Source organism: Syngnathoides biaculeatus, chromosome 17 (assembly GCF_019802595.1).
Source record: "Syngnathoides biaculeatus isolate LvHL_M chromosome 17, ASM1980259v1, whole genome shotgun sequence".
Classification (NCBI taxonomy): domain Eukaryota; kingdom Metazoa; phylum Chordata; class Actinopteri; order Syngnathiformes; family Syngnathidae; genus Syngnathoides; species Syngnathoides biaculeatus.
The window spans coordinates 7,149,493-7,177,223 of NC_084656.1; the positions used below are offsets into that span (position 1 = coordinate 7,149,493).

A 27,731-nucleotide genomic window follows, 5' to 3' on the forward strand; every position below is an offset into this window, starting at 1 on the left:
GTCGGATCCTTTAAAAAGAAAAAAAAAAAGCTCAATTGGATGCCTGATGTTGCCTTCCAGGCCAGCTGCAAGCCAACGCCTACTGTGAGAACCCGGACATAGTGTTGGTTGGAAACAAGGCAGACCTGGCTGACCAGCGTGAGGTTCAAGAAAAACAAGCCAAGGAACTGGCAGACAAATACGGGTACGTCCACAGTGTCATGTGCGATAGATATCAAAGGTCCACTCTCATGAAATGCATGATTTTTAGTATATTATTAATGTAAAAAAGGCAGGCCCATCCATTTTTTTCACCACAAAACCTGATTTTGACGTATGTGACTTTTTCTAACTCCTGCCATGAAAATCCTCTCGAGGGATTCTATTTCAATTTGAGAAGAAGGAGGAAGTGACGTTAACAGGCTGGCTCGTCTGTTTATACTCGTTTTACCTGGTCGTTGTTCCTTCGTGTTAGCCAAAATGCCGGCTCGCTGTATTGCTGGATATTGTTCGAACACTCGGGAGGATGGATTCGTTCTTCATACTTTTCAAAAAGACCGGTTCGTTGTGAAAAATGGATTGCACGGGTGTAAAGGACGAGACCTTCGTGGGTTCCAAATGACAAGTAGATGTGTATAGAGATAGTAAAAAAAAAAAACAAAAAAACTATAGTTTGTGGGGGGCGTAATCCTCTCACAACTTAACAAAAGATCCGCATACATAGGTCATGGGTGGTAAATGTGTTGACTTCAGCAGCTGGGGAAGGATGGCCCCCGCACGGCCTTGTGGCTCGCCGCAAGGCCAGGCCTGACGTTAACCCCGACGCGGAGGTCAATCGGGCAGGAAGGTGGCTTGGCCCGGCTCTCTCCCCACTCGCCACCGGTGTCCGGGCACCCTACTTTGCACATTGGCACGGAGGCAACGCTTTGGCTTGCCCGCCAGGGACAGCTTTCGCGTTGGCCCTGACGCGGAGGTGGTTTGGCTGGGTACTGGAGGAGAAAGGAGCTCTCCCCCCTGCCCGGCATGGATCCTCCCAAGTACGCTACATACTGGTGGGGAGTCTTTTGTTAGTTAGAACTGCTCCGCATACCATCTGAATATGGCTCGAAACGATAGGGTAATATTGCCAAGGTCATTTCACTCGATTGTCAGATGTTCTCTTCTTTGAAAAGAGCTTCCGTGATCCATAGCAAGTTGCCACTACATGTTTTCAATGGCGAATGTCCCAGTGTAACATCTGCTGATGACATTGCAGGCAATATGGGAGCCACTTGGATGTCAAATGAGACTTCCGCAACTTTGCGCATGGATGACGCGCTCTCCGCTCATATTTATTTTTTTGTATAGAAATTGAAGTGAACAATGTTATATGTATTTTTCATTACAATATCTAGTTTAGAATGTTTATAGGCATGAGAGTGGAGCTTTAAGTAATACTTTAAGCAGCTGCCTCCCAACAAGTTTGAGTTCTGTTTAAGGTTTCTTATTGAGCGCAAGCACTAAAGAGCTTACATGGCTTTTGTGTAAGCTTTTGTGCTTTCCTGCCATGGAAAGTGCCTCCAGATAACATTTGCTTGGAATTGGGGGCTATAAAAAAACTAAACCGACTTCACTTGCCTCCTTGCTGGCAGGATCCCATATTTCGAGACCAGCGCCGCCACCGGGGTGGAGGTGGAAAAGTCTGTGATCACGCTGTTGGACCTGGTCATGAAGAGAATGGAGCAGTGTGTGGACAAACCGCCTTCGGAGGCTTCCAATGGCACGGGGACCTCAAAGCTCGCCGCCCCGCAAGCCGATGAGAAGAAATGTGCATGCTAAAGCGCAAGAGCTCGTTCAGGAAGAGACTAAGCGTACTCTCTTCTTGCCGCACTTTCTTAGTCTTTCCTCATCTTCGCTTGCATGCCTCTTTGGTGTCATGTTATTCATCTCCTTTATTTCACTTCTCTCATTATCGCTCCCACCATTTAATTCTGTTGCCAAATTACACCATGGAGCGGAATTAACTCTTGTTTTTTCTCCAAGGGTTTTTCAAGGTACTGCAGTCTGATAACGTAAGCCTGAGTTCACTTTTAGGTGAAGTTTGGAGTCAAGGTCAGACATTTACTGTTCCTCATTCCTCCCACATTTTACCAGTCTGGTGCGTATCTCAGCTTCTGAGAGGTTTTGCGTTAAATGGATTGTTTTCATCATTTTCTGAAACGTGACTTCCTTTTTTTGGTTGGCTTTCAAAGAACATTCCATTGTCAGATTGAACAACTTCTCCCCCCCAATCTATATTTGTTGAAGCATTTCATTGTTTTGTGCCCTACCTTTTTTTTTTTTTTCTTTCTTTTTTGACACTGTATTGATGATATCCATGGTTTGGTCTTCTTCACTCTGTTGAAATTTTCATGGCATGCTCGACATACTAGTTCGCCATAGTCTTGGGCCTCCACAAGTTTTGTTGTTTTAAAAAGGTTTTCGTTCAAAAATTGCTGAAACTCCTCAAACTTAGAGGGCTGCATCACATTTTGGCTGGAGATATACTCTATATCATCAATATTGTCAAATAGAGATTTAGAAAAATATATATATTATCGAGCTATACATATTGTACAGTGCAACTGTGCTAAAACTACAGATCTAATGGTGGTCCAAGACTTGTATTCCATGTACTGTGCATGTTTACCTTTTATATGTAGGGTTAGAGTTAGGGTTGCATTTGTTTTCATAAATTGTCATCTGAAAAGTGTTTTATGTCTATAAATTGTACCGGGGGGGGGGGGGGGGGGTGAGATGTTGTTCAAAGCAAATTCATCTGGATATACGGTACATGTGTATCACTGGAGAGTGACAAAATTATGCCTTTCGCTAATGACTACTAGCCATCAGGTCATTTTTTTTTTAAATTGGTTTACGCTTAGCCAGCCTAATTTTGAATTTCTGGCAAAAGACCATTATTTACACTTTGCTTTCCATCAGTTAAATGTTTATCAAAGCCTCTGTCTAACTTTCAATCTCTAGATTATTTTGCGCAAGTCAGCCATTGATCTAAAATCATATGACACCTCTATCTGCCTTACATTATGGGAATGTGTGTTGAAGTGTTTGTTTTGTACAAGAATTGTGAATCGGCTTCTGGCTATGTGTGTATTTATTTCTTTCCCCAAATATGTATTTGTTGGGCTGTTGAATTCAAACAGCAGCCAAAAGAGTCCACAGTGTGTATCGTGTATGTCACTGCTTAATGATCACAAGTTCTGCTGCCCTTTAGTAGTAATAGTACAAAATAAGTTCTGTGTAAGAGAATACAGAGAATGGTGGTTTTTGTATTGTGAACGACGGATCCATTCAAAAGGTTTATGTGCCCTTAAGCTTTGGCTCCACTTTGTCACCTTTAATCTGCCAATGTGCCAAATCCAAATGATGATAATTATAATAAAAAAAAGTCACAAAGAAAAGCATTTGTTTTCACATAAACTTAATCTCATATAAAAACTACTTTCAGATTTTGTGTGTGTGTGTGTGTGTGTGTGTGTGTATGCACATGTGTGCAAAACATCTGATCCGAGTGCCATATAAAACTCAAAATGTGGTCCCGGCCTAAACTTTAGTAGACGGAATTATGTTTTTTGAAAATCTGCTTATTTTGGTTCTACTTCACATCTTGTCTCATCTTTACTTCACCCCAAATTGGATTGAGTCATAATAAGCAGTGTTACATCTTCATCCTTCCATCCGTTTACTGTACCATGCATGTTTTTGGAATGTGTGAGGAACCTGGTGTACCCAGAGAAAACCCACACAGGCACTGGAAGAACATGAAAACTCCACATGGGGAGGGCCAGATTTGAAATCGAGTCCTCAGAACTGTGAAGCAGATGTGATAACCAGTTGGCCACCGGAGTTGCATCTTATGAAGTAAATATTTATCTATCGAGATTTGAATAGCCTTTGCATTTCTGTCCATCCATTTTTAATTTCTATTTGAATGCTCACCTAAACCCGTTTGCACCCCCCCACCCCCTGACATGCCACCGAACACGTGAAAATGGTGCCAAAGTGAGTGCGGGTGGTTGTTCGTATCCAGCTCGCCTGCGACCCGAATGAGCGCCTTTGCAAAAATTGGTGGATAAGTGCATTCTGGAAGCAAGAGGTGGCTCCTTTACATATCCAGTACCAACTAAACCTTTATTCCACTTGCATTGATTTTCCTCAGGTGCTCGAGTTTCCAAATTGGTAATTTCCCAATGTTTGCCACCCAATTTGAGAAGGAAGTAGAGCTGCGCTTGTATTTTATTTCGCGAACTTTTATCCCCCCTGAAGTTTGGTTTTATTCAACCACTAGTAGAACTTCCCCCGGTTCTTCTCCATCACCAATACTGGTAGAAAAGATGAATGAGTCTCTCGAATGAAAACACGAACACGTGAAAATGGTGCCAAAGTGAGTGCGGGTGGTTGTTCGTATCCAGCTCGCCTGCGACCCGAATGAGCGCCTTTGCAAAAATTGGTGGATAAGTGCATTCTGGAAGCAAGAGGTGGCTCCTTTACATATCCAGTACCAACTAAACCTTTATTCCACTTGCATTGATTTTCCTCAGGTGCTCGAGTTTCCAAATTGGTAATTTCCCAATGTTTGCCACCCAATTTGAGAAGGAAGTAGAGCTGCGCTTGTATTTTATTTCGCTAACTTTTATCCCCCCTGAAGTTTGGTTTTATTCAACCACTAGTAGAACTTCCCCCGGTTCTTCTCCATCACCAATACTGGTAGAAAAGATGAATGAGTCTCTCGAATGAAAACATGAACTACTGCAATTTTAGCGACAGCTTTTCTTTCGTTGTACTTTCTCGTGCATGTCAGTGCTCACAATTTCCACCTCACGGCGTCTTCCCAAGTAAATCCGATGTACCCAAGCCTCCATATTGCTTATTAGGTTCTTCCCAGTTTTTTCACTGGACTTCCTGTCTTGACTGATGCTCCTCTTGATGCATGTTTTCCATAGGACTCAATCTCAAGTGTAGGTTAAATAACCTCTTAAAAGTTTACAACGTTTGAGGAGTCATTTGTGCCTGTCACCGAGTCTTCTCTCTGGTTTTCCGTCAAGTGTGTGAGCTTCTTGATATGTTGATGTTGTAATCGTTATGGAGAACGAGAGGATGACGTGTGTGTGTGCCAGAATTCAAAAGATCATAATACCAATAATCAAAGTACCTCGACGAGCTTTTATTTTTGGGACTCCTCTTTGTGTGAAATTTCTCAGACAACTGCAGTTTGTAAATGTGTTGTTTGATGACTGTGCGTGATTTCTATCTCTTATTTTCTTTTTAGGTTTTGTGGCAGCGCCAGGCAGCATGTTTGAAGCTATTGAGAATGAAATGATTGTGATGCATTTGGTGTTGCAAATAAATCTGTTTTAACCTGTGTGTGCTTTTATTTTGAAACTACACTAACAACTCTTCAGTTTTAAAATAATCATTTCCAGTCATAAGCAGTGTGTTATCTTTTGGTTGTCCCACAGCCGGTAGAACCTGTTTGACCACACACATGGAGTGTTTGGCTTCTGTGGTGCAGAAAGTAGCAGGAAAACTGCACAAACCTGAAGGTTGATACAGTAAATGCAATTGAAGTTCATAGCTCAACTTGAAAATATCCACAGATGAAGGACAAGTAAATAGTACTCAACTTTTTCACGTATTAAGACGAAAAGTAGGACTGATTGAGGTATGACCAAATACATTAATTTCCATTTCATTGAAGTGAAAAGAGGCCACAGCATCTTATTGCTCAATTAATATAAGAGTAGCGTAGGCGAAATACTTGCCACATTACTCAATGGTGTTGAAAATGGATGGATGGACTATTCATCCCGCTATATATAGGTTATGAATGCATGAAAGTCACACGATACAAAGCTGTGTGACGTAACACGTTGGGAGGCGGGGCCTCGAATGAAATTCTGCTTGGGACAGGTTAGGGTTCAACACTCATCGGCCTTGCAATAACGACTTACCTGTCCTGACACCTTCCGGACACAGGACGTATTGCAGTTTTATTTTCTTGAGCAACTCCATTCTTTGAACTGCATTGTTTTATGTTAAACTTTGTAACTTATTTGCATGATAGCAAATTAGACTTTTCGCACTGTGGATCTCAAATCAGATGATAAGATGAACCATCTTTTTTTTCATGCGCAGATTACCACAACATTTTGCTTTGGAGAAGAATTTATTCAGGAAATGTCTCACCAAAGACAGGGAATGTGGGAAAAACAACAATAAATATCTAAGATGAGCAGCATAACTAGTACAAATGTTTAATGAAATGGAAAATAAACTACAGGATCTTTTAATTTGTTGGAAATAATTATTGTAGCTTCTTTTCTTGAACACAGAAAGAACAGCAATAAGACAAGTCAGCAAGGGAATAAATCAAATTTGACTCCAAACAGCACAGAAAGTAAATACACCAACAAATGTAAACAAACTAGATGGTATAATCCTTGCTTTATCTGAATATTAGCCTTACAATAAACTTTATACTGTATATATAAAATAGCTCATTTATTCTCTGAGACCAAAAGAGGCACTGAGATGAAGTATCAAAGAACACCAAATGCGATTGTGAAGACCAAAATAAAAGAAGCCTAATTTTTCCAAGATTCAATTTATGCAGGCCTAGTATTTATTTTTTCCACATTAATTGCATTTTAAAACTTCGGGTTACAGTGTGGATGTTGAAAAAAAAAACAATGAGCACATCAGGCTCATTAACATTTTTTTTTCATTCAGTAGTATATACCAGCCTAAATTCTAGAGACGGAGCTTTAGAAGTATATTTTTCATTCTTGACAAACCTGTTTTGCCCACTCAGTGATTAGCAACGCAACTTCGTTTATTAATTTAAATACATTTGCAAAAGTTGTTGTGACTCCCACGCTCTGCACTTTTACACAGTTTTGTCATTTCCCTTTAATATAGTAACAAACAGTAAAATCATAATGACCCCCCCCCTGCCAAAAAATAAAAATAAAAACACATTTTAACATGAAAAACCCTCCTTAAAGATTGTCTGCAAACCTCCATAAAATCAAAATGAATCATTTTTATACTGAACCCATTATTTTTATGCATAAATGATCGCAAAACCTGGTAAAATAAACCCTAATTATTCTCGAATTTGATAACCTTTCTGTACAACGGCATGAAGTATAAAACACCTCCTTAAAAAAATTTAATAGCGAGTTTGTACTTGTTAAGGCACATTTAAAACTGAACAGTGAGTTTGGCAATCAGAACAGTAATAAATATATTAGACAAATTCTTTTGAAGTTCTAAGAATATTATTGCGTCGGTACTTATTTGTACACACGTTCCCTTCCCTGTTAATTAACCTCGCAAGTCAACTTAAACACGCAAATGTAGCGCTAAATAACATAAATATCTTTTTGACGGATATAATCTGTTCATACTTGGGGGGTAAAATTGATGCCACACTCACTGGCAGATCACATTAGGGATGCTTGCACAATGTAATAATTTCAAAGAACTGCATGGGGTGGGGGTGGGTGTGTTGGTGGGGGATTAATCAGCTCTGCTCAGTTTGTCACCATTAGAAGAGTCGACCACAAATTAAGACCAATGCAAAACTGCTACTATTAAATGACAGTTGTCTTCGTTAAAGGCAGAGTTTGTGATGCAACGTTACCTAATGAAGTTTAATTTTGTCCAAGATTATCTAGTTATTACTGATATATATATTTTCAAGAGATATTCAATATTTTGAAGACCTGGCATTATTCATAAGTTAGAAACAATTTGTTTCTCAGGTACTAGTCAGTAAGAAGGTCACACATGCTGTGGTAGAGTTGAAGCATGTTTCCAAATAATGCTAATACGTATGGACAAAATATCTGTGCTGTTTTGTCTTTTAGACTGATAAGAAACGCGCACAAATGCTCGCAAAGATGTGGCATAGAATTTGGCCCCCAAGAACACAACTAAACTCGATCCCATGGAACTATGTTGTGATTGTGATACACGTCGAAAGCTGCTGGTCGTGCAGGCCTATCGGGATCCTTCTTCCTCCTTTCTGACAAAGTGACGATGGATTTCTAAACCTCAGTGACCTTACTGATCTGCTCCGGCACTTTCTCCTCTTTCACTTCTTTTTTTTGAGGCAGGAGTTCATCTTCATCATCAATGCTGAGGTCCAGCCGCAGGTTATCAAGAGTCTGCCGGATTGTCAGAGTCTCCTTACGCCTAAACGGAGACAACAATGACATTTCCAAAATAGCCTTGAAAAGATTCACTTACACTAACTTCGATTCCTCCATATAATATATGATTTTCACACTTCAAGATAAAGTAATTATGTAGGCACCAAAATGCAAAATGAGTTGAAACTGGATCGTACTTTGTTTGCAAGTGTTGGTCGAGCAGCTGCCTCTGAAGGCGCCCGTTGGACTCCCGCTCCTCGGCCAGCTCCCGTTGAGTGTGACGGAGTTGAGCGTCTCTCCTGCTCGCCTCCTCCTCGGCCTCGTTCAGCTGACGCTTCAGCGAGCGGATTCTCTGCGCCATCTGCGCGACCAATCGCAGAAATTGAGTACATATCCAGAAAACAGAGTGCGTAGTCTTAACTAGGAATGGCAAAGCCACAATATATTGCGATCTAACATAAGCGCAATTTGTGAGAGAGAATATGTCATGATTGTATCATACTGCACAATGGAGGTGTTATTTTTTTTGCAATGGTGTTCAACAGCAGCAATAAGGAGGTGTTTTATATAGTTTTGTTACCTTTTCAAGAGGTATTAGCGAAGATGGCTGCAATGAAGTGAATATATAGACCAATATACATATATCCATATTTGTCCCATCTGTTAACTTATATTCAAGAACACTGTCAACATGAACTTTATGAGTGCATGGTGCGTGTTTTACCAAGTCTTTCTGCTCAGCAGCTATCCTGTGCTCTTCCTCCATCTGATCGTTCAGCTCGTTGATCTTCCTCTCCAGTTTACCGATTGTGTTCGAAAGAACGGCTTTGTTCCTGCATGAATAACATCAGCCATTTTCAAGTAATGCTCTTCTTTATATTGTCGTCTCAAAGAGGGCAACAGATGTGTGCATTTTTTTTTTTTTTTTTTTTTTTTTTTTTGGGGGGGGGGTATACAGTACCTCTCCTCAGTTCTCAGAAGGTTTTCCAGCTCTTTGACACGGCTCTCCGTCTTGGAGATGACGTCCTCTAAAGGTTTGCTGCTCTGAAGTTTCGTCTCTCTCCCACACGCAGTGTCCCGATACTTCAGACACAACACCACACACAAAGTTTTCACTAATACAAGTAATCTAAACTCACTTAACGTGTAATATCGATAATTCTTCTTCTTCTTCTTTTCCTTTCCGCTTGTCCCGTTAGGGGGCGCCACATGCGTGTCATCTTGTGCCATCGGGTTACCTATCTCCTGCATCTTCTCTCTAACCCCAACTGCCCTCATGTCTTCCCTCACCACATCCATAAACCTTCTCTTTGGTCCTTATCCCCTCTCGCTCTTTTGCCTGGGAGCTCCCATCCTCAGCATCCTTCTACCATATATGGCGCTACTGTCGTCGGTCGCCTCTGAACATGTCCAAAACCATCGAAGTCTGCTCTCTCGAATCTTGTCTCCAAAACATTCCAGCTTTGGCTGTCCCTCTAATGAGCTCATTTCTAATCCTATCCACCTGTTTCCAATCGGAACCTCCAACATCTTCATTTCTGCTTCTGCCACCTCCAGTTCAGATTCCTGTTGTTTTCTTCAGTGCCACCGTCTCCAATCCGTACAGCTTGGCCGGCCTCACCACTCTTTTGTAAACTTTGCCCTTCCATCCTAGCAACACTCTTCTGTCCACATAACACACCAGAACCCCTTTTCCGCCAGCTGTTCCAACCTGCCGTGGCACGTTTTCTTCCGTTTCCTTACCACATCTCACTCATTGCTCTGGATTGTTGACCCCATTATTTGAAGTCATCCACCCTCGCTATCTCTTCTCCCTGTGCCTCACTCTTCCTCCCCTCCACTTTTCTCAATTCACGCAAATATATTCTTTTTTACATTCGGCTAATCTTCATTCCTCTCCTTTCCAGTGCATGTCTCCATCTTTCCAATTGGTCCTCCTCTGCATGCTCCTGCTTTCACTGCATATGACAATATCATCTGCGAACATCATGGTCCAAGGGATTCCAGTCTAACCTCATCTGTCACCCTATCCATTACCACTGCAAATAGCAAGGGGGCTCAGAGCTGATCCCTGATGCAGTCCCACCTCCACCTTAAATTCCTCTGTCACACCTAAGGCACCCCTCACCATTGTTCTGCTGCCATCATACATGTCCTGTACTATTTTAACATACTTCTCTGCCACCCAGACTTACGCATGCAGTACCCACAGTTCCTCTCTCTTGTACTCAACTCTGTCATAGGCTTTTCTCTAGGCCACAAAGACGCAATGTAGCTCCTTCTGATCCTTCTCTGTACTTTTCCCGAGCATCCTCAAGGCAAATAATGCATCTGTGGTACTCTTTCTTCTCTAGGCATGAAACCATAACTGTTGCTCGCAGATACTTAACTTCTGTCCTGAGTCTAGCCTCCACTACTCTTTCCCATAACTTCATTGTGTGGCTCATCACTTATTTCCTCTATAGTTTCCCACAGCTCTGAACATCCCCTTTGTTCTTAAAAATGGGAACTAGAACACTTTTCCTCATTCTTCAGGCATCTTTTCGCCCCGCTAGTATTCTGTTGAATAAGTTTGTTCAAAAACTCCACAGCCATCTCTCCAAATTGCTTCCATACCTCTACCGGTATGTCCATCAGGACCAACTGCCTTTCCATTTTCATCTTTTTAGTGCCTTTCTGACTTCCCCCTTAGTAATCATTGCCACTTCCTGGTTCTTCACTCTTGCCTCTTCAACTCTTCCTTCTCTTTCATTTTTCTTCATTCATCAACTTCTCAAAGTATTCTTTCCATCTATTTAGTACACTACGGCACCAGTCAACACATTTCCATCTCTATCCTTAATCACCCTGACCTGCTGCACATCCTTTCCCATCTCTATCCCTCTGTCTGGCCAACCTGTAGAGATCCTTTTCTCCTTCTTTCGTGTCCAACCTGGTGTACAATCTTCATCATGCCTCTTGTTTAGCCTTTGCCACCTCTACCTTTTGCCCTACTCTCATCGCGATGTACTCTCTACTCCTTTCGCCTCTCCTCAGTCCTCTCAGTAATCCCCTTCTTCCTCGCTAATCTCTTTCTTGTATTTACTCCCTGTATTTTGGGGTTCACCCAAGTCCTCCTTCCTCCCCTTTCCTACCAGATGAACACACCAAGTACTCCCCTGCCTGTCTCTCTGATCACCTTGGCTGTCTCGTCCATCTTCCGGGAGCTTCGGTTGTCCATCGAGAGCCTGTCTCACCTCTTTCCGGAAGTCCGCACAACATTCTTCCTTTCTCTTATCTTCCACCACATGGTTCTCTGCTCTACCTTTGTCTTCTTAATCTTCCTACCCACCACCAGAGTCATCCTACACACTACCACCATCCTATGGCTTGTCGAGCTACCACTCTCCCCTATCACTACTTTACAGTCAGTAACCTCCTTCAGATTACATCGTCTGCACAAAATATATTCTACCTGCGTGGTTACCTCCTACTCCGCTCTTGTAGGTCCACTATGTGTTTCCTCCCTCTCTGGAAATAAAGTGTTCATCTACAGCCTCTCCATCCTTTTTGCAAGTCCACCACCATCTGCCCTTCAAAGTTCCTTTCCCTGGATGCCGGACTTACCCATCACTTCTTCATCGCCCCTGTTTCCTTTACCAATATGTCCATTACAATATGCACCAATCACAACTCTCTCGCTGTCTGGGATGCTCAGAACTACTTCATCTAGTTCCTTCCAGAATTTTTTTTCAACTCTAGGTCACATCCTACCTGTGGTGCATAGCCGCTAACCACATTATACATAACACCCTCAATTTCAAATTTTAGTCTCATCACTCGATCTGATATTCTTTTCACCTCCAGACATTCTTAGCCAGCTCTTCCTTTAAAATAACCCCTACTCCATTTCTCTTCCATCTACTCCGTGGTAGAATAATTTAAAACCTGCTCCCAACTTCTAGCCTTACTACCTTCACCTGCTCTCTTGGATGCACAGTACATTGACCTTGTCTCCTAATCATCATGTCAACCAACTCCTGTGCTTTTCCTGTCATAGTCCAACAGTCAAAGTCCCTACACTCAGTTGTAGGCTCTGTGCATTCCTCTTTTTCTTCTGACGGTGGATCCGTTTTCCTCCTCTTCTTTGTCTTCGACCCACAGTAGCTGAATTTCCACCGACGCCCTGCAGGTTAGCAGTGCCGGGGGCGGGCATTGTTAACCCGGCCACGCCGATCCGGTATGGATCTTTAGATGAACGCTCATATTTGTTTGGCACAGTTTTTTACGCCGGATGCCCTTCCTGACGCAACCCTCTGCATTTATCCGGGCTTGGGACCGGCCTACAGATTGCACTGGTTTGTGCCCCCATAGGGCTGCATGTGTAATATCGATAAATATTGTTTCAAATAAAAAATACCGCGAAATTAACCTCAGACGGATCGAGGGCAGATTCTAAACTTATACAGACTGTTTGTAAAAAAAAAATGCTTTTTCAAGACTCACTGTTACTCAGAATCTTGATAAACTTTAAAAGAATTTATCAGTCTTGTTTAAAAGAATTACATGTGTTTTTAAAGGGAAAATAACTAATGTGTGCTGGACTCCAGTTTATTTGCATGTTTGTTTAGTGGCTAGTCCAACAAGTTGAGATGCAAGTACAAAAGTGTGTTTCTCCATAAAGGGTATTTATTACAGTACATGTACATAAAATTGACATTTCTTGTATGCAGACAGTGGCTGCCAACCAAGTGTGAAAGTAAATCTTAGTTGACGTGTGTGCAAGTCCCACATGCACACGCACACGCACACACACACGCACACGCACACCTACATGCACACACACCTGTCTCTCCATGATGGCCTTCTCAGTTTCAAGTTGGTCGTTCAGATCTTTCTCCTGGATGAGCTTCATCTGCAGCTGCTCAGTCTTGAACATGAAGAGGATGTCAATATTTATGAGAATGGCAAAAGCCACGTCAAATTCAAAATAATAAAAAGAGAACTCTTTCCATGTGTCCGGTTTGTGTACCTGTTCGATATTTCTCTTGTGCTTGGCGGCCCATCTCTGCTCACTATCGTGCAGCTCCTCCACATCAGACTCAAGGTCAATCATTTTCTCCTAAGAGTAAGAAATAAATATTAAGTCAATTTTTTCCCCGTGTCGTGTTCATGACACAAATTTATCAGCGAAACACACTGAGTTTACATAGAAATGGGACAGATTTAGTACCTTAAAAAATAGCAACATGATGCGTTTTTGGGATTATGGAATTTGCACATTGATTGCTAAACAGGATTTGCATAATTAATACCCCATTAACCCTCAAACTGTTGCTATGCATAAATGATTAATTAAAGTGGACATCTCGGTGTTGTAAATAGAAAGTCCAGTTATGGCGTGAAACAGCAGGGTAAATTGTTCACATGCAACTTACACAAAAAAAAAAGTGCAAGAATGAATATTCTGGAAGGCACATGTGCTCATAGACCTTGAATGGTGCTCAAGCACCCGCCATTTTACCCTGGATGAAGAAAAGCACCCAATTTTTTGCAGCCCTTTTTTCTCCATTCAACAGTATTTACAAAAACTAACAATTTCCCATTTCTGTCATCTATTCCACCAACAGTATTTTGACATTTGAGGAGTATTTATTTGAGTCCTGAGGAGGTGTGTACATAGACTTCTTCTTCTTTTCGGCTCGTCACGTTATGGGTCACCACAGTGTGTCGTCTCAGATTAACGCACATTTGTTTGGCACAGTTTTACGCGGGATGCCCTTCCTGACGCAACCCCTCTGCACTTTAGCCGGGGAGAGAAGCTTACAGCACCTGCTATTCCCAGGCGGTCTCCCATCCAAGTACTAACCAGGGCCAAACCCGCTTAGCTTCCGAGATCGGGCATTCTCAGGGTAGCATGGCCATAAGCCAGGTGTGTACATACACACTCCCCTTAATTTATTTGCCATTAATCAGAGAAACCTGAAATGGTGGCAGCTGTGTGCTAACCCAAGTTAGCATGACTTTGAATGCAATTGCTTAATTCTTAACACGGTCAAATTCCCGTCTATGAGTGAGTGTGCAGTTCTGCAACCACATTACAATCATTTTTTTCTTCCCCTTTCATTTTTTCCCCAAATAAATTGCACAGATTATAGCTTAAATAATCAAACGCTTTAAAATGATTTTACTTGGTCTCATTTTTGTTAACACCCCCTCCTGCGATATTTGTTCATTGTTTTATTGTTGGTTATGTTGAAATAATTAACAACTCAAAAAGCCAACACAACACAACAATGAGACATAATAGAGGACACTCATCTGAATAAACACTTTTTTCCCCTTGCTTGATATAAAGCAGAGGATACCTGAGCCTGCTTGAGTTGTTTGGCCAGGTCGTCTTTGGCCTGGATGGTGGTCTGCAGCTCCATTTGGAGGTCATCCACGGTCCTCTCCGCCTGCTTGCACTGGAGCTGGAGTCTCTCTCTCAGCTGGATCTCCTCCTCCAACGTTTGCTCCTTGTCTATCAGCTTACCGGACACCTGCGTCGCAATCACACAGGTACCACATTATTGCACGCAAAAATGACTGCAGCTCTTGTGAGGTCCAGTTTTTTTGCACGGGGGGACTCACATCTCCCTGCAGTCTGATGATGAGTGCCTGATGTCTCTGAAGTTCCTGATCCTTCTCCAGCAGAGTCTCCTCCAGCTCCTCCATCCTCAGCTGCGCATCCTGACGCAATTTCTGCTGAAGGTTAAACTCTGCAGAAGACTGCGAGGACATCTGCAAGGCGTCGGCCAGCTGGAGACACAACAGATCTGAATGTCACACACTGCTAGTAAAGTCAATGATCATCCATGCATCCATTTTCCTAGTCGCTTATCCTCACAAAGGTCGCAGGAGTGCTGGAGCCCCTCCCAGCTGTCAACGGGCAGAAGGCAGGGTATACCCTGAACTGGTTGCCAGCCAATCGCAGGCCACATAGAGACAAACAGCCACACTCACAATCACACCTAGGGGCAATTTAGTGTCCAATTAATGTTGCATGATTTTTGGATGTTGGAGGAAACCAAAGTGCCCGGAGAAAACCCACACAGGCACTGGGAGAACAAGTAGTCTCCACACGAGAAGGGCTGGGATTGAACCCGGGTCCTCAGAACTGTACCAGAAACAGGTCTCGGATTGCCATTCAAATATAGACTCTAGGAGACATTTTTTCACATTACGATACAATATGCTATTCGTGGGTATTGCTCAATTAATTTGGAGGGAACTTTGGCTCAGTAAAATTTATCCCCATGCACACTTTTTAAGGGAAGTGAATTTAGCATCTGTTTTTACACACACACACACACACCACACACACACCACACACACAACACACACACACACACACACACACACACACACACACACACACACACACACACCACACACACATATATATATATATATATATATATATATATATATATATATAACAGCAATCAAATTGTACATCTGTGTGTTGTCTTGAAGAGCCACTTGATATTGAGATAAAGAAGGAGAAAATGCCTGACACAGCCTCTGAAAGTGCGTATTACTCTGTATTACTGCACCTCTGTCTCCAGTCTTAGGACAGTGTCGCTGAGTTCAGAGGTCTTCTTGCTTTTGCTGTCCTTGTCCACCTCCAGCTCCTCCAGCTGTCTCTCTGCCAGCCATAACTTCTCTGCCAGATTCTGAGAGTGCAGCGTCTGCTTCTCAAGGGAGTCCTACATGCATAGACACACGCACACGCACACGCACATCCACGCACACACACACACACACACACACACACACACACACACACACACACACACACACACACACAACTGTTAATTGAAAAACAATGCAAATACAGTATAAAAATACTTATTATATTTCATGTCCATTAGTTCTGCATTTTTTTGTTAGCTTCTACTTTGGATTCTAACATATGCTGATGGATTCAACGGGTTTCAAGAGTAGTTCACTATGTTGTTGTCATCGCATACCTCCGCATCCTGGATCTTGTTTTTAAGAGACTGCTGGAGGAAACCGAAGGCGTACTCCTGAGTGTTGGCCTCCACCATCATGTCACGGGCCTGCTTCACCTCAATCTGCACACGATGATCAGTCAAGTCACTACAGTTGTCTGTCAGTCACTGCAGTTGTCACATATCCAATTTGTACCTCCATCTCTCTCTGCTTCTCTGCCAAGTTCTGATTTGTTCTCTCCATCTCGATCATTTGCTCTCTCATTCTCTTCATCTCATTGGACAGCTGAGTGTTGGTCCTCAGCAGGTCTTCGTTGTTCACCAATAGGCTCCTCATTTCAAACCTGAAGCCATAGAACAAGATAAGTGCCCCAACTTACATGTTTTTCGAGTGACTGTTTGCTTTTGCTTGATGTTGCGAGGAGGGCTTGACATGAACATTTGTAACCCTGCCAAGTGCAGGTGAATTTTAGCCTTTGCCAGTTTGGTGGGGTTCATTTCAATGGGGAAACGGGTCTGTCACCACTAGACCCCACAGCTTCTGAGTGTTTGTGTGACTTTCATCTTAATTGTAGTTTATAAAAACAGTTCATTTATGTACATTTTTCTTTTTACTGTTTTATTATTTTACATTTCACAATACATTTATTTCACTCCTAGTTTTATCGCAGAGGATGCACCGAATCCAATTACTGTAATAGCATTTCAAAGGTAAAAATTGATTTGGCGTGTGACTCAAATGAGTTCTGAACATAGTCATGGAGTGAATTAAACTCATACATCAAAGTTTGACTGCAATGTGAAAGCACATGAGCCTGACGGTTAATACAACGTACTGTAAATATAAAACAAAATATGAGAAAGATGTATGTGAAATACAGCGATACTCTCGTCTAGAGACTGCAGGATGAGATTTATGAAGATGAGGTCACCTGATCTGGTTTCTCTCTTTTTCCATTTCCACACTCTCGGCCTCCAGAAACTGGTTACGCTGAAGAGGACATAGACTGCATGTAAATAATCTATTTTTGCTCACATACAGATGTCATATTTACCAAATTCCTGCAAAGTGTTTATAAATTAATTTAATCGGACAGTTTACGCAATAAAAATTCATAAAAAATCTACAAATTGAGAAAAAAAACATTCAATATTTTGGTCCCCTTAAAGGTTCAAAATATTAGAAACAAATGCTTGTAACCATTGCGATTGTTGACATATTGCATATTCTGACTGAGGAGGCCCACCTTCTGACAGTTATCCAACTGTAAGGTCAATTCCTCAATAAAGTCTTTTCTACTGAGGCCCCCCAGTGTGGCAGAACGCATGTTGTAGTGGGTTGATATCACCTAGAGCAAAGAAGAATCACGTCCGCATAGAAAAGAAAAAATAAAATTCGGGTTAAAGTAGAGTGTCAGATGTACAACTTGTGTTTTTGGGAGCCGTACAGGGTTGGGAACGTCGTTTCTCCTTTTTAACAGAGAATCGTAGGCAGAATATCTTATGCGTGTGGGCATGAGAGAGGGCCCGCTCATAGGCACGGGACTGCTGCTGCGGCTGTTGAAGGTGTGCAGGTTCAACTCTGAGGTGGCAGGCGAAATTCCACTCTGGATAGAAACAGAGGTGAGGTTCAGTCATGCTCACCGCAATGTAATTCGTTTTGATCTTGTTCTTTAGAAAAGAGTGCCGTGACTGATCATATACTGACATATTATATTCTCAGACAATCTCCAGTTATGGTTAGTTTCTTATTTTCACCCATTCTTTGTCCATATAGCGTGATAACTGACCAGAGGTTTTTTTTTTTTTGTATTGATAAACATTTTCAACATTTGCCATGTATTTTGAGCTGCAATATTGCTAACCTTAAACTCATTTGTCCGGTATATCGGGTTGTAATCAGAAGATGTGTTTATATTCATGGTGTAGGGACTGTTGAACACTCGAGGGCTTTCAGCAAAGATGGTCTGTAAAAAAAACAAAAACCAAAAAAAACCATGCACACACACACCAATGTTATATTTTAGTTAATTCACGATATAGATTTTACATCTGAAATCAAATGGCTCAGGAAATAATATTTATACTTTGCCTTACAAATGCATTAACACGTGGTAAAAAATGGATGTTTGGAAACAGCCAAAGGATACGTTAATTCATATTTTTACCAAAAGGTGGGGCTGTTTGACAATAGGTCGGTTGCATGTGGTCTCTACTTGGAAAAATAGCATCAGACGACCTACTCATTTATTTTCTACACCACTTGTCATCTTTAGTGTCAAGGATGAGAGACAGATTACCATGGACAGATTCCCAGTCTGTTGCATTGCACATTTACACAAACAACCATTACATTCACACCTATGGGCAATTTATTTACTCATGCATGTTTTTGGAACGTGACTAACTGGAGAAAACTCATGCGAACATGGGGAAAAAAATGCAAATTCCACAAAGGCGGTGCCGAGTTTGGGATCAAAACTATGACCATTCGAAGTGTGATGCAGACTTTCCGAAATAAATACTAAAAATATTTTAATTTATGGAGTGCCACATCAATGCCACACAATTTTTATGGACACCTTGGAATTTTTAACCTGTCCCTTGTCCAACCTATACCCACACCTATGAATCACACAAACACAACTCTCCAAAAGAAGGGCACTCATCACCCCAACCCACCCGATCAGTTTCTAAGTCCCGCGAGGCGACTGACTCCATGGACCCTTGGAAGTTGTTGAGCCCTGTCTGAGTGGTCTCCCACCGGGACAGCCTGGGGCCGTTCTCCCCCGGCGACCCTCCGCCTCCCGGACCATCTGCATCCTTTCCACTCAAGCCGTTGGTCTTCAGATCATTGTTGAGGAACAGCTGATATTTGGGGCTGGGCGGCACGACTCGGGGAGTGGAGGGCTCCTCCTCTGACAGGCTGTCTGTTTGCTTATTCGATTCGCTTTCAGGCTCCTGAAAAAAAAAAGAAAAAGAAAGAAACATTATTGTCACCATATACAAAGAGAAACAAGTGATTTTAGTGTTTTAATGAGCATGTGGTGATGTTGTTCAGTTGAAGTGAAATCAGTTGTAACACTTGGCAATTCCTATAAATTATGACTAAAGCTTTTAACGATGCACCTTTAAAATCAGCATGCCTTAAGCGACTATTATTTTTTGACAGAGACCCTCATAATCTTTTCTCAGATGTCCAAGATCCTGCTTCATATTTACTGAAAACGGCAGTATGTTACTGCTTTAAGAGTACACTGAGGATACACTACACAAATGTATTTTTTTTTTTTTCAGGATCCATCAAAAATGCTCTCGAACCTTTACAGATGAACTTTGTCATTTGATTTCTAAACTTTTGAATGCATGTCCAACTGTTCAATGTGTCTGTACTAATTTCTAACAAGGCAAAATTTTTGCACAAGCCATTATTCAATAACCAAAAACCTGGCTCAATATAAACATTTCTACTAATCATGCTGTTCACACATTCTGACCTCACAAGAGCAAGACATCAATTAGCAACTCATCAAATGTTCCTCACACTTGTGAGGCATCAAATGTGCTCTCAGAGCAAGAATGCTGAGCTAAGAGAGTCATCAGCAGGTTACAGAGGGAGAGAGACACTGGAAGAGTCACAGAAAGGTATAGATGCAGACGTCCTTGGAAATATGAAAAAAAAAAAAAAACTTTTGCTGTCGCTGGTCAGAGACAAGCATGTTGTGCAAAAAGTACTGAAATACTGAACAATTGGACATGTATTTAATAGTTTAGAAAAGGTCATGTTACATTTATATTAGAAGACATTTTAGGGTTATCACATTTTGTTGAATTTTAGGTTTTATTTCAAGAACATCAAAACAGAAATGTACACAAAGATAAACGAGGGTCACAACTTAACTTGGACAAAAATGAGTCGTGAATTAACCTTGGGTTGGGGTTTTTGAATCATTTTCTCACTAATATGTCTGGAGAATTCACAATAAATATTTTTTCTGATGCTTTTACAGATTTTATTCAGCCTCTGATTCCATATGGGGGTGAAAATAACTTAGAAGGGATTTTAAATGGAAGATGAATTATTAGTCGGTGCTTCGCCACAAGCATTGAAAAGACAAACACAATCAGCAATTAAAAAAAGGATAGTCTGTTATAACATATTTCATCATGCAGTAAAATTGTCATTTTGGCATAATCTACTATATTTAACTAAACTGAGGAGGGAAAGTGATGAGTAAAAGGTGACTCTAAAGCTATTGGATCAGCTTGATCATTGCATGCTTAAACTCTCCTTTGTCGTCCATGACACTGATTTCTATGAACTTTTTCTTAAATCATGCATTTCAAGAACATGCAGTGCCACGCTGTAATTTTGTCTCCATGCATAGAAAAATCACAGCTTTTCCCGTGCAAGATTTTGTATTTATTTATGTTTTGCTTACCGATCCCACGCCAGAGTCTGCCACCGAATCTCTACCAGAGTCTGTTGATTTGTTTGAATCAGTCTTTTGACTCCTCGCTCTTACTGGACAATCAGCTCTTGCAGTTATCTGGCTAATTCCCGCATCTCTTGGAGCGAATTCAGCAGCTCGCCGAATTTCCTCCCTGAACGGAGGCGTCACATAGATGCTCGGAAGTGGACTGTCGTATGGACCGATAACGGTCGAACGCAACTTGGACTTAGGAGGCAAAACAGTCTCAAAGGAAATGAACTTTGGACCTCTCCCTGCGGCTGAAAAAAGACCCAGAGAAGACCCAAGATATAAGTCATGCTCTGGACCAGAGAATTTACTGATAAGGTCTTTGACGCTGCTGGCTCGTTGCAGATTTGAGAGGCCTGTTTTCCTCTGACTGGCTCTCCAGTTCTGTACGTCTTCTTCTTTGTTGGTTGTAAGTGGGGATTGGGATGGAGGCGCAGGTGTATGCTGAAAGAGTTGAACACAATAACAAGCCGCCAAAATAAAGTTATGGAGGTGCAGTAGACACGCTTCACCCATTAAAAGTGCAGAGCAAAACAGACAGTTTTCATGAATAAGCCACAAAAAAATATTGATTTTCGATCGTGTGTGTGTATAAACCAGTCAAATCCTGTATTTTTTCTGGCATTGGTGAATTCCAATGTGACTATTTATTGAAATTCAAAATTATGTACTCTGGATTGGCAATCAGGTGTACATGATTGTACAGTACTTGTCAACAAGAAAAACACACACTCCTCACTGAAATACTCCGGAAATCCTGCTATTGCCGAGAAAATAGGTGACCACTACCATGAAAATCTACGAGTAATTGATGCCCACAAAAATAGTTTGTAGTTGCCTGCAGATGTCACAAGACGGTGTTTTATTTTATTTTTTAATTAGAAACATACGTGTCATCCCTCATCAAAGATGACCTATATTTATTGTAATTTATTTTGTTTTAGTATGAAGCCGTTAGCTTATTTTTTATAGTTGTCTGACAATTACGAATGTTAAAATGTTGAGTAGAATATTGCCCGTACATGCAGTATACATACAATATATGATATCATTAAGGCAAATTTGAGTGTTTACAGTTTACAATAAATGCTTTTTTTTTTCATTAGTCATTTTAGGAAAAATTGTTTTAGTCCTGGAATGGACTGATAATGTCAATGTCTTCCTCAAAGGTTCCACAATATTGAGAACAGAACGAAGTACTGTACAGCACTTTAATGGGAACCATCAAGTATCTTAACTGGAACTCCTTACCTTATTATCTCTACTTCTACTTTAGTTTGTTTGAAAAACATAATATTCAAAATGACATAAAGCCCAGAGAATGTGTGTTTGCGTGTATGTGTGGTCTAATACTGACATAAATCCCTCCCGAGAAACGGCAACATCTGCTCGGTCATCGAAAAACATTTCCCAGCGAAACAAACACCAGGCTGTCTCTTACCGAAATAGAAAAAAAAAAAAGAAATAGATAAAAGAGGTAGACTCCAAAATCCACTTAACTTAATATCTCAGAAGACAAGAATAAGCAAAACAGGAGACATTTTTCACTGTTATCCAACCAACCACTTGACTAAATCCAACTTTAATTAACAATGATAACAACACGGACAATGCCACTTAGAGAAATGAAGTGGCAGAAGTCCAACGGTTTAAATCATCGCGTGGCCTTAATCCAGGGACTCGCCTGCCTGCCTCCCCGTGGGACAGTGAGACGAGGCTGGGTTGGGAGAGCAGGGAAGCCCTGGAGGGCTGAAAAGGGGGGGGGGGGTGTCAGCAAAGGGTATCTGGGGTTTGGGATCACCGCTGAGCACTACAGTATAAACATGTTTGCAGGATTATCTTGAAGCTGATTATTTTTATGTTATTATATTCACCCTGGAAATCGAGCGCTCATTTTGACATGGACATGGAAATCACATTGGATTTTCATGTGTCCCCCCCTCTTTTAGAAAACATACGTTTTAAGATGTAGATTTCCACTCATGACATCTCTACATAGATGTCTTCTAATCCTTATATTCTCAGACATCTATTTGCTATTATCCTCAATAGGGTTGTCAGTGAGTTCGAGCCCATCCCAGTCCATTCACCAATCTCAGGGCACATATATAAGATCCAGTACCTTCGTGACCCTTGTGAGGATTAGCAGATCGAAAAATGGATGGATGGGTGGATGGATGGACTACAGTATTTTAGTGTTGGTCATTACTTTACAAGCTATGTATCTTTTTGTGGACTTCCTTAATGGATCTCGTAGAATTAAATCTCATATTCCGGCATTCCCAGAATGCTTCATGCAGCCCATGAAGAATCCTTGATATGACGTTAGTATTTAAAGTGCTGGCATGAGCTGTGAACTCCATGTTGTCCTCATGTCCTACCAGCCGTGATGATAGCGAGTAAAATTTGATTCGGTATCAAAAGTAATGGGGATGTTTGCAGAGCTTTCTTTTGATGGGACGACTTTGTTTACGAGGCACCCACAAAGAGATTAAAGTCATCTGCACAAAGATAACGGGATCTATAAACCCCATTTTTTAAATTAAAACAATCAATTTGATCAACTGTCAGGGCCCATCCATCTGTAGCCAAGTGGACTTTTCATTACTTTGGTGTTGGTGGCCACCTGACTGGTTCCCCCCACCTCATCAAAAAGCTATATATTCCAACTCAGAATATTCATTTCGTCATGTGAGTTTCAGGCATTCTATATTTTCTGATGCTTTGACTTGAGTTTTACCATTTTAAATATATATGATTTTGTTTGATGATTCCCTTAATTTCTTTTCAGATTCATAAGCGCTGATATAATATTTTTCTGCATCATCTTCATTTCAATCGATAATCATTTTATCCGAAGCTAGTGTCATGCATCACGAACTCTCAATGACACTTTAATCAGTATTATTTATTGGCAATTATAATGCAATCTGATCAAATCCAAGATATGTCTTTATCCTATGTGGGATTAATAAAAACGAGTTTACATGTCATTGGATTAAAACCAATTTACCAAACCCATTTAATGAGCTCCATCTCTTCAGGATCGCTTAAATAAGGATAATTGAAATAAAGAGGAATTTAATTACTCGAAAGGAAAAAAGGATTAGCTTGTTAAACAAATTAATGCAGTAAATCTGGTATTCAGGATTGACAGATGGATTTGTGTGATTGTGATATTTTAAAATATATATCACTGTTTCCTTCACTTCTGACATAATATTTCTGAATTCCCAAATATACGAGGTATTCAAGTATTGATCATGTAATTGTATGGAAGTCTATTATGTGTCACTGACATGTTCAAATATATTATTGAATACATATAATCATAGTGATGTGTGATTAGGACGATACTTGGATGGTTTTGTGACAGATTAAAGTCAAATAATCTGATGAGAAGGTTACAAATCATCTCTACGGACTGGATTGGCTCATCTAGATTAGGATAACCAAGCGTGAGAGTACAGGTTGGAATGCGCCTTGCTGCCGTTCCCACCCAACAGAACAGCATGCAGTCATTAGCCTTTCACCTTTAGAGCAAATTATTTGGGGTATCTTAAGAAAAACAGCAAGAGGATAAATCATTCATTATACTCCAGGTCAAAATGACAAACATTCACTTGTTGTTTTGTTGGTTTGTATTTCTCTGACATTCCACTGACACAAAAAAATGTAGTTTAGTAACTAATGCATCCCATGGGAATAGGATTCCATCATAATGGTCTTTTTTTAAATTATCATTTTCTGATCATTGCAATTACAGTGTCATCTTAATCTGAGTATTTCCATATTTTCTATTAATATACATCCCATAATGTCCTTTAAAGGCAATCTTCAGTATTGCCTACAGGTTCATGTACTGTATATGTTTGGACTATGTGTAGGTAGCATTTATTTATTTAAGGCACACACAGTTGCAGCAATATTCTGAGAATGATCCAGATTGTTAGTTAAGAAAAAAAAAAAAAAAACAGCTAAAAGTTTTTGCAACAGATAAGCTGTTAAATACAGCGGGAACTACAACAGTTACCGTAACTGTTACCCATCAAAATCAAGTGCACATTCACCCCAATGGTGCTGCTGTGCTTTACCTCTACTATAAACATTTTCTTACACGACTCAAAGTTTTGTTTATGTTGGCAGTTGGCCTATCGGCTGTTTGTGGTTAGGCTTCTCCGCTTAAACTCTGTCGACACTTTGACAGGTTTCCCGTTATAATAAGACTAAACCAACACCCCCCATCGTTACCTGTCACAACTGTATGTCTGTCTATTACCTGTTTTTTCGGGAATGATGTTAAATGTGTGCGAGTATGAATGTGTGTGTGTTTGTTTGTGTGTGAGTCAGACAGAGCCAGATGAGCAGGCAGATGTTTCCTCTGCATCTACTCCAACTGTCGAAGAAAGACTGACAACAGCTGGATCCATGCCAGACACACATGCACACACACGTTTTATTTAAATTTTCCAGGCTGTATTCTGTGTCTAAAGCCACATTGGCACATAAAGCGACACACAGGCACTGGGAGAACATGCAAACTCCGCACAGGCGGGGCTGGGATTTGAACTCCGGTTCTCACATCTGTGAGGCCAACGCTCTAACCAGTTAAATCACCCTTACGCTAATCTGCGAATATTCAACACCAATTATAATTTCGTTTAAGTAAATAAATCAAATAATTCAGAACGAAAATGCATGGGGATATACAGCCAATAAGCATCCAAAACAGAACAAAAAAAGTGTGAATAGGTGAATCTGAACCACAAGTACGCACAAGGTTCGCAGTATATACAGTATATCATAATGTAATATTTACCCCTAACGACTTGTGAATCTTATTTTTTTTTCTGCATATCAAAACACGTTACACTATATTTGATTTTGTTTTACACAATTGCGCCCCACCTGCACAGAACAAAGTCCATGAAGGCATGGCTGACCTTAAAGACCCAATTACAACAGAGACTATGAGCCAAAACCAGTGACCACTGACCTCACAAACAAGTGCTATACTGTATGACCTTGTTTTGCGAAACTTCACAAATGTGATGATTTCAAGAGATGAGTTTAGATCAGGGAGTTTTTCACCATACCATATTGTTTGTCTCGTTCTTTTCTTGCATGCTGTGGCCACTGGGGCTGTTGGTGGAAGTCTCCTCTTCCTCTTCTCGGCTGAAGGCAGAAGAAACACACAAAGATTTAAAAACACAACTTTTTACAACAACCAGTACAAGTTACAGTACGGCAATGCTTTCTGAAACAAAATGGTAACCTGATAATTGAGGCAAAACAAGTGCAGATTCTTTATCAGAGTTCAAACAATCATGTTTAAATTATTATTATATTATTATTATTGATGTCCAAGTAGAAATAGTCCAGATTTTTAAAGGATATCTTACCTTTGAAAAAATAAATAAGACAGCGTGAGATGACACAAAGCGACTCAATTTAAGATGATTTTCATCACCCTCAAGTGTTTGCAGTTTTTTTTTAAATTTGTGAACTCATTGCCAAAGGTTATTGAGTCATTTTCATATAATTTGATCAATAATGGCAAAGAAACTGAAATAAAATAAATAAATAAGAGAATCTACAAAATAAATAAATAAAATTCCATCTAAACCATGCTTAAAGTCTTATTTTCAGCAAGTTCTGATGATTAAAAAAACAGTAAGGACAAAAGTTCATAATAGGCATTCATACAATGAAATGCAATAGTTCCCATACTTTCACAAATTTATACATATTAATGTATATTTTGGTGTGTGCGATAGTGTGAATGCAAAGTAGCTGCCTCATCCTGGCATGTCAGCTCACTTATCCCTCTGGTGTACTGCAAATACCTCGCTATCCGTAATGGTTTAAAAAGCTTGAGTAACAAAAAAATGACATGAAAAATGACAAAAAAAAAAGAAAACCCTGAAAACTAAGATGCATTTGGGTTAGTTTTCACGGAAAAGGAAGTATTACACAATAAGGGATTGGGGGGATCTGAAATATCCAAACATGTAATCAGAATCTTCAGGAAACATGCTACAAATCATTCCTGAAGCTAATGTTATATTGGTTATAAAACTTTGACAAAAGTAATTTATAGTAGTTTTTTTTTTCCCTTAGAAACAATTATAATCATTTGATAGATAACAACTGGCAAAAATTCAAATACTCATATCAGTAAAATTGATTGATTGAAATTCAGTGGGCCACGTATTTATTACCACTGATCAAATGATCAGTAAATAACTCTTTTATAAAGATGATGGAAACCAGGAATTTGTTGCTCTCTAAAGGTTTCATGACGATGGTAAAATATTACTTATGACATCAGGTATATAAAATATGTTTTATTCAGTCCCTTGGAACATTTTTTTTTAAATTCTAAAAAAATATGAACAAATCCAACTTCAAACAGCCTGCTGGAACAACATGCATTTGAGTCTCAAGTCAGCTTTCTTTTTTCAAGCATTTATCATACTAGTGAGGATGTATTCTGTATGTAATGTGTACCTGTGTTTGAGAATTCTCTGTACGAAACAAACTAGTCTTTGCGTCTCTTCCCAGTATCTGTGCAGGTCTTGTGTAAGAAGGCTACGGAGCGTGCTCAGTGCCTCCTTTTGGAACACAAGCCTCTCTGACTGGACCAGACCCTCAGCAATAGAGGCCTGAAGGGCCCGACAAGCCCGCAACTGCAACTGTCAGGTAAGATAAAGGAGAGCAATATTACTAATACTTGTACTTGGTCGCTCTTCTCTCTTTACTGCTAACTACAAACACGGATCATTTTTCCCAACACTTTGATCGCACAACACAGCTGTCACTCGTAAGATGAAGATATAATACGGTCGGTGTCATATTTAGCTAATCATTGCAGCAATCGTCAACTTGTCAATTTCTACTGCATGTTTTGTTTTCACAGCCCCGTTCACTCACGGTTGATGTGTGAAGGGTGGGGTTACTTGTGAATTCTTGCTGGATTTGCTCCTTCTTCTCTCGCAGCGCAAACAACTCCGATGTCAGCTGCTGCAGACGGCCTTCAATGTGGAGTTGTCTGATGACACACAGGTAAAAGACGTTACCAAAGTGGACCTCAACTAACT

The 27,731-nt window shown here is 40.5% G+C and overlaps 2 protein-coding genes and 1 pseudogene across 4 annotated transcripts in view; 1 reads left to right on the top strand and 2 right to left on the bottom strand.

Annotated features, from left to right (window-relative positions):
• The window catches only part of rab27b (RAB27B, member RAS oncogene family), a 59,476-nt gene extending 56,618 nt beyond the window's left edge, over positions 1 to 2,858 (top strand). For all 3 annotated transcript variants that reach the window (XM_061801751.1, XM_061801752.1, XM_061801753.1), the window contains exons 5-6: positions 61 to 184; positions 1,611 to 2,858. In XM_061801751.1, the coding sequence (XP_061657735.1) occupies positions 61 to 184; positions 1,611 to 1,797 (311 nt within the window). In that variant the 3' untranslated portion in view covers positions 1,798 to 2,858. The remainder of the gene's footprint in view (positions 1 to 60; positions 185 to 1,610) is intronic.
• Positions 2,859 to 6,198: 3,340 nt separating this feature from the next.
• LOC133491124 (uncharacterized) overlaps positions 6,199 to 27,731 on the bottom strand; it is a 63,772-nt gene continuing 42,239 nt past the window's right edge. The window contains exons 5-24 of the mRNA XM_061802024.1: positions 27,565 to 27,682; positions 27,142 to 27,326; positions 25,728 to 25,806; positions 20,593 to 21,075; positions 18,833 to 19,111; positions 18,016 to 18,117; positions 17,599 to 17,757; positions 17,398 to 17,499; positions 17,083 to 17,141; positions 16,347 to 16,494; positions 16,169 to 16,273; positions 15,752 to 15,904; positions 14,787 to 14,954; positions 14,522 to 14,695; positions 13,186 to 13,275; positions 13,000 to 13,083; positions 9,136 to 9,257; positions 8,899 to 9,007; positions 8,372 to 8,535; positions 6,199 to 8,217 (exon numbers count right to left, since the gene is read on the bottom strand). Of these exons, the coding sequence (XP_061658008.1) occupies positions 8,070 to 8,217; positions 8,372 to 8,535; positions 8,899 to 9,007; positions 9,136 to 9,257; positions 13,000 to 13,083; positions 13,186 to 13,275; positions 14,522 to 14,695; positions 14,787 to 14,954; positions 15,752 to 15,904; positions 16,169 to 16,273; positions 16,347 to 16,494; positions 17,083 to 17,141; positions 17,398 to 17,499; positions 17,599 to 17,757; positions 18,016 to 18,117; positions 18,833 to 19,111; positions 20,593 to 21,075; positions 25,728 to 25,806; positions 27,142 to 27,326; positions 27,565 to 27,682 (3,031 nt within the window). The 3' untranslated portion in view covers positions 6,199 to 8,069. The remainder of the gene's footprint in view (positions 8,218 to 8,371; positions 8,536 to 8,898; positions 9,008 to 9,135; positions 9,258 to 12,999; positions 13,084 to 13,185; positions 13,276 to 14,521; positions 14,696 to 14,786; positions 14,955 to 15,751; positions 15,905 to 16,168; positions 16,274 to 16,346; positions 16,495 to 17,082; positions 17,142 to 17,397; positions 17,500 to 17,598; positions 17,758 to 18,015; positions 18,118 to 18,832; positions 19,112 to 20,592; positions 21,076 to 25,727; positions 25,807 to 27,141; positions 27,327 to 27,564; positions 27,683 to 27,731) is intronic.
• On the bottom strand, positions 13,974 to 14,082 carry LOC133491290 (5S ribosomal RNA; annotated as a pseudogene).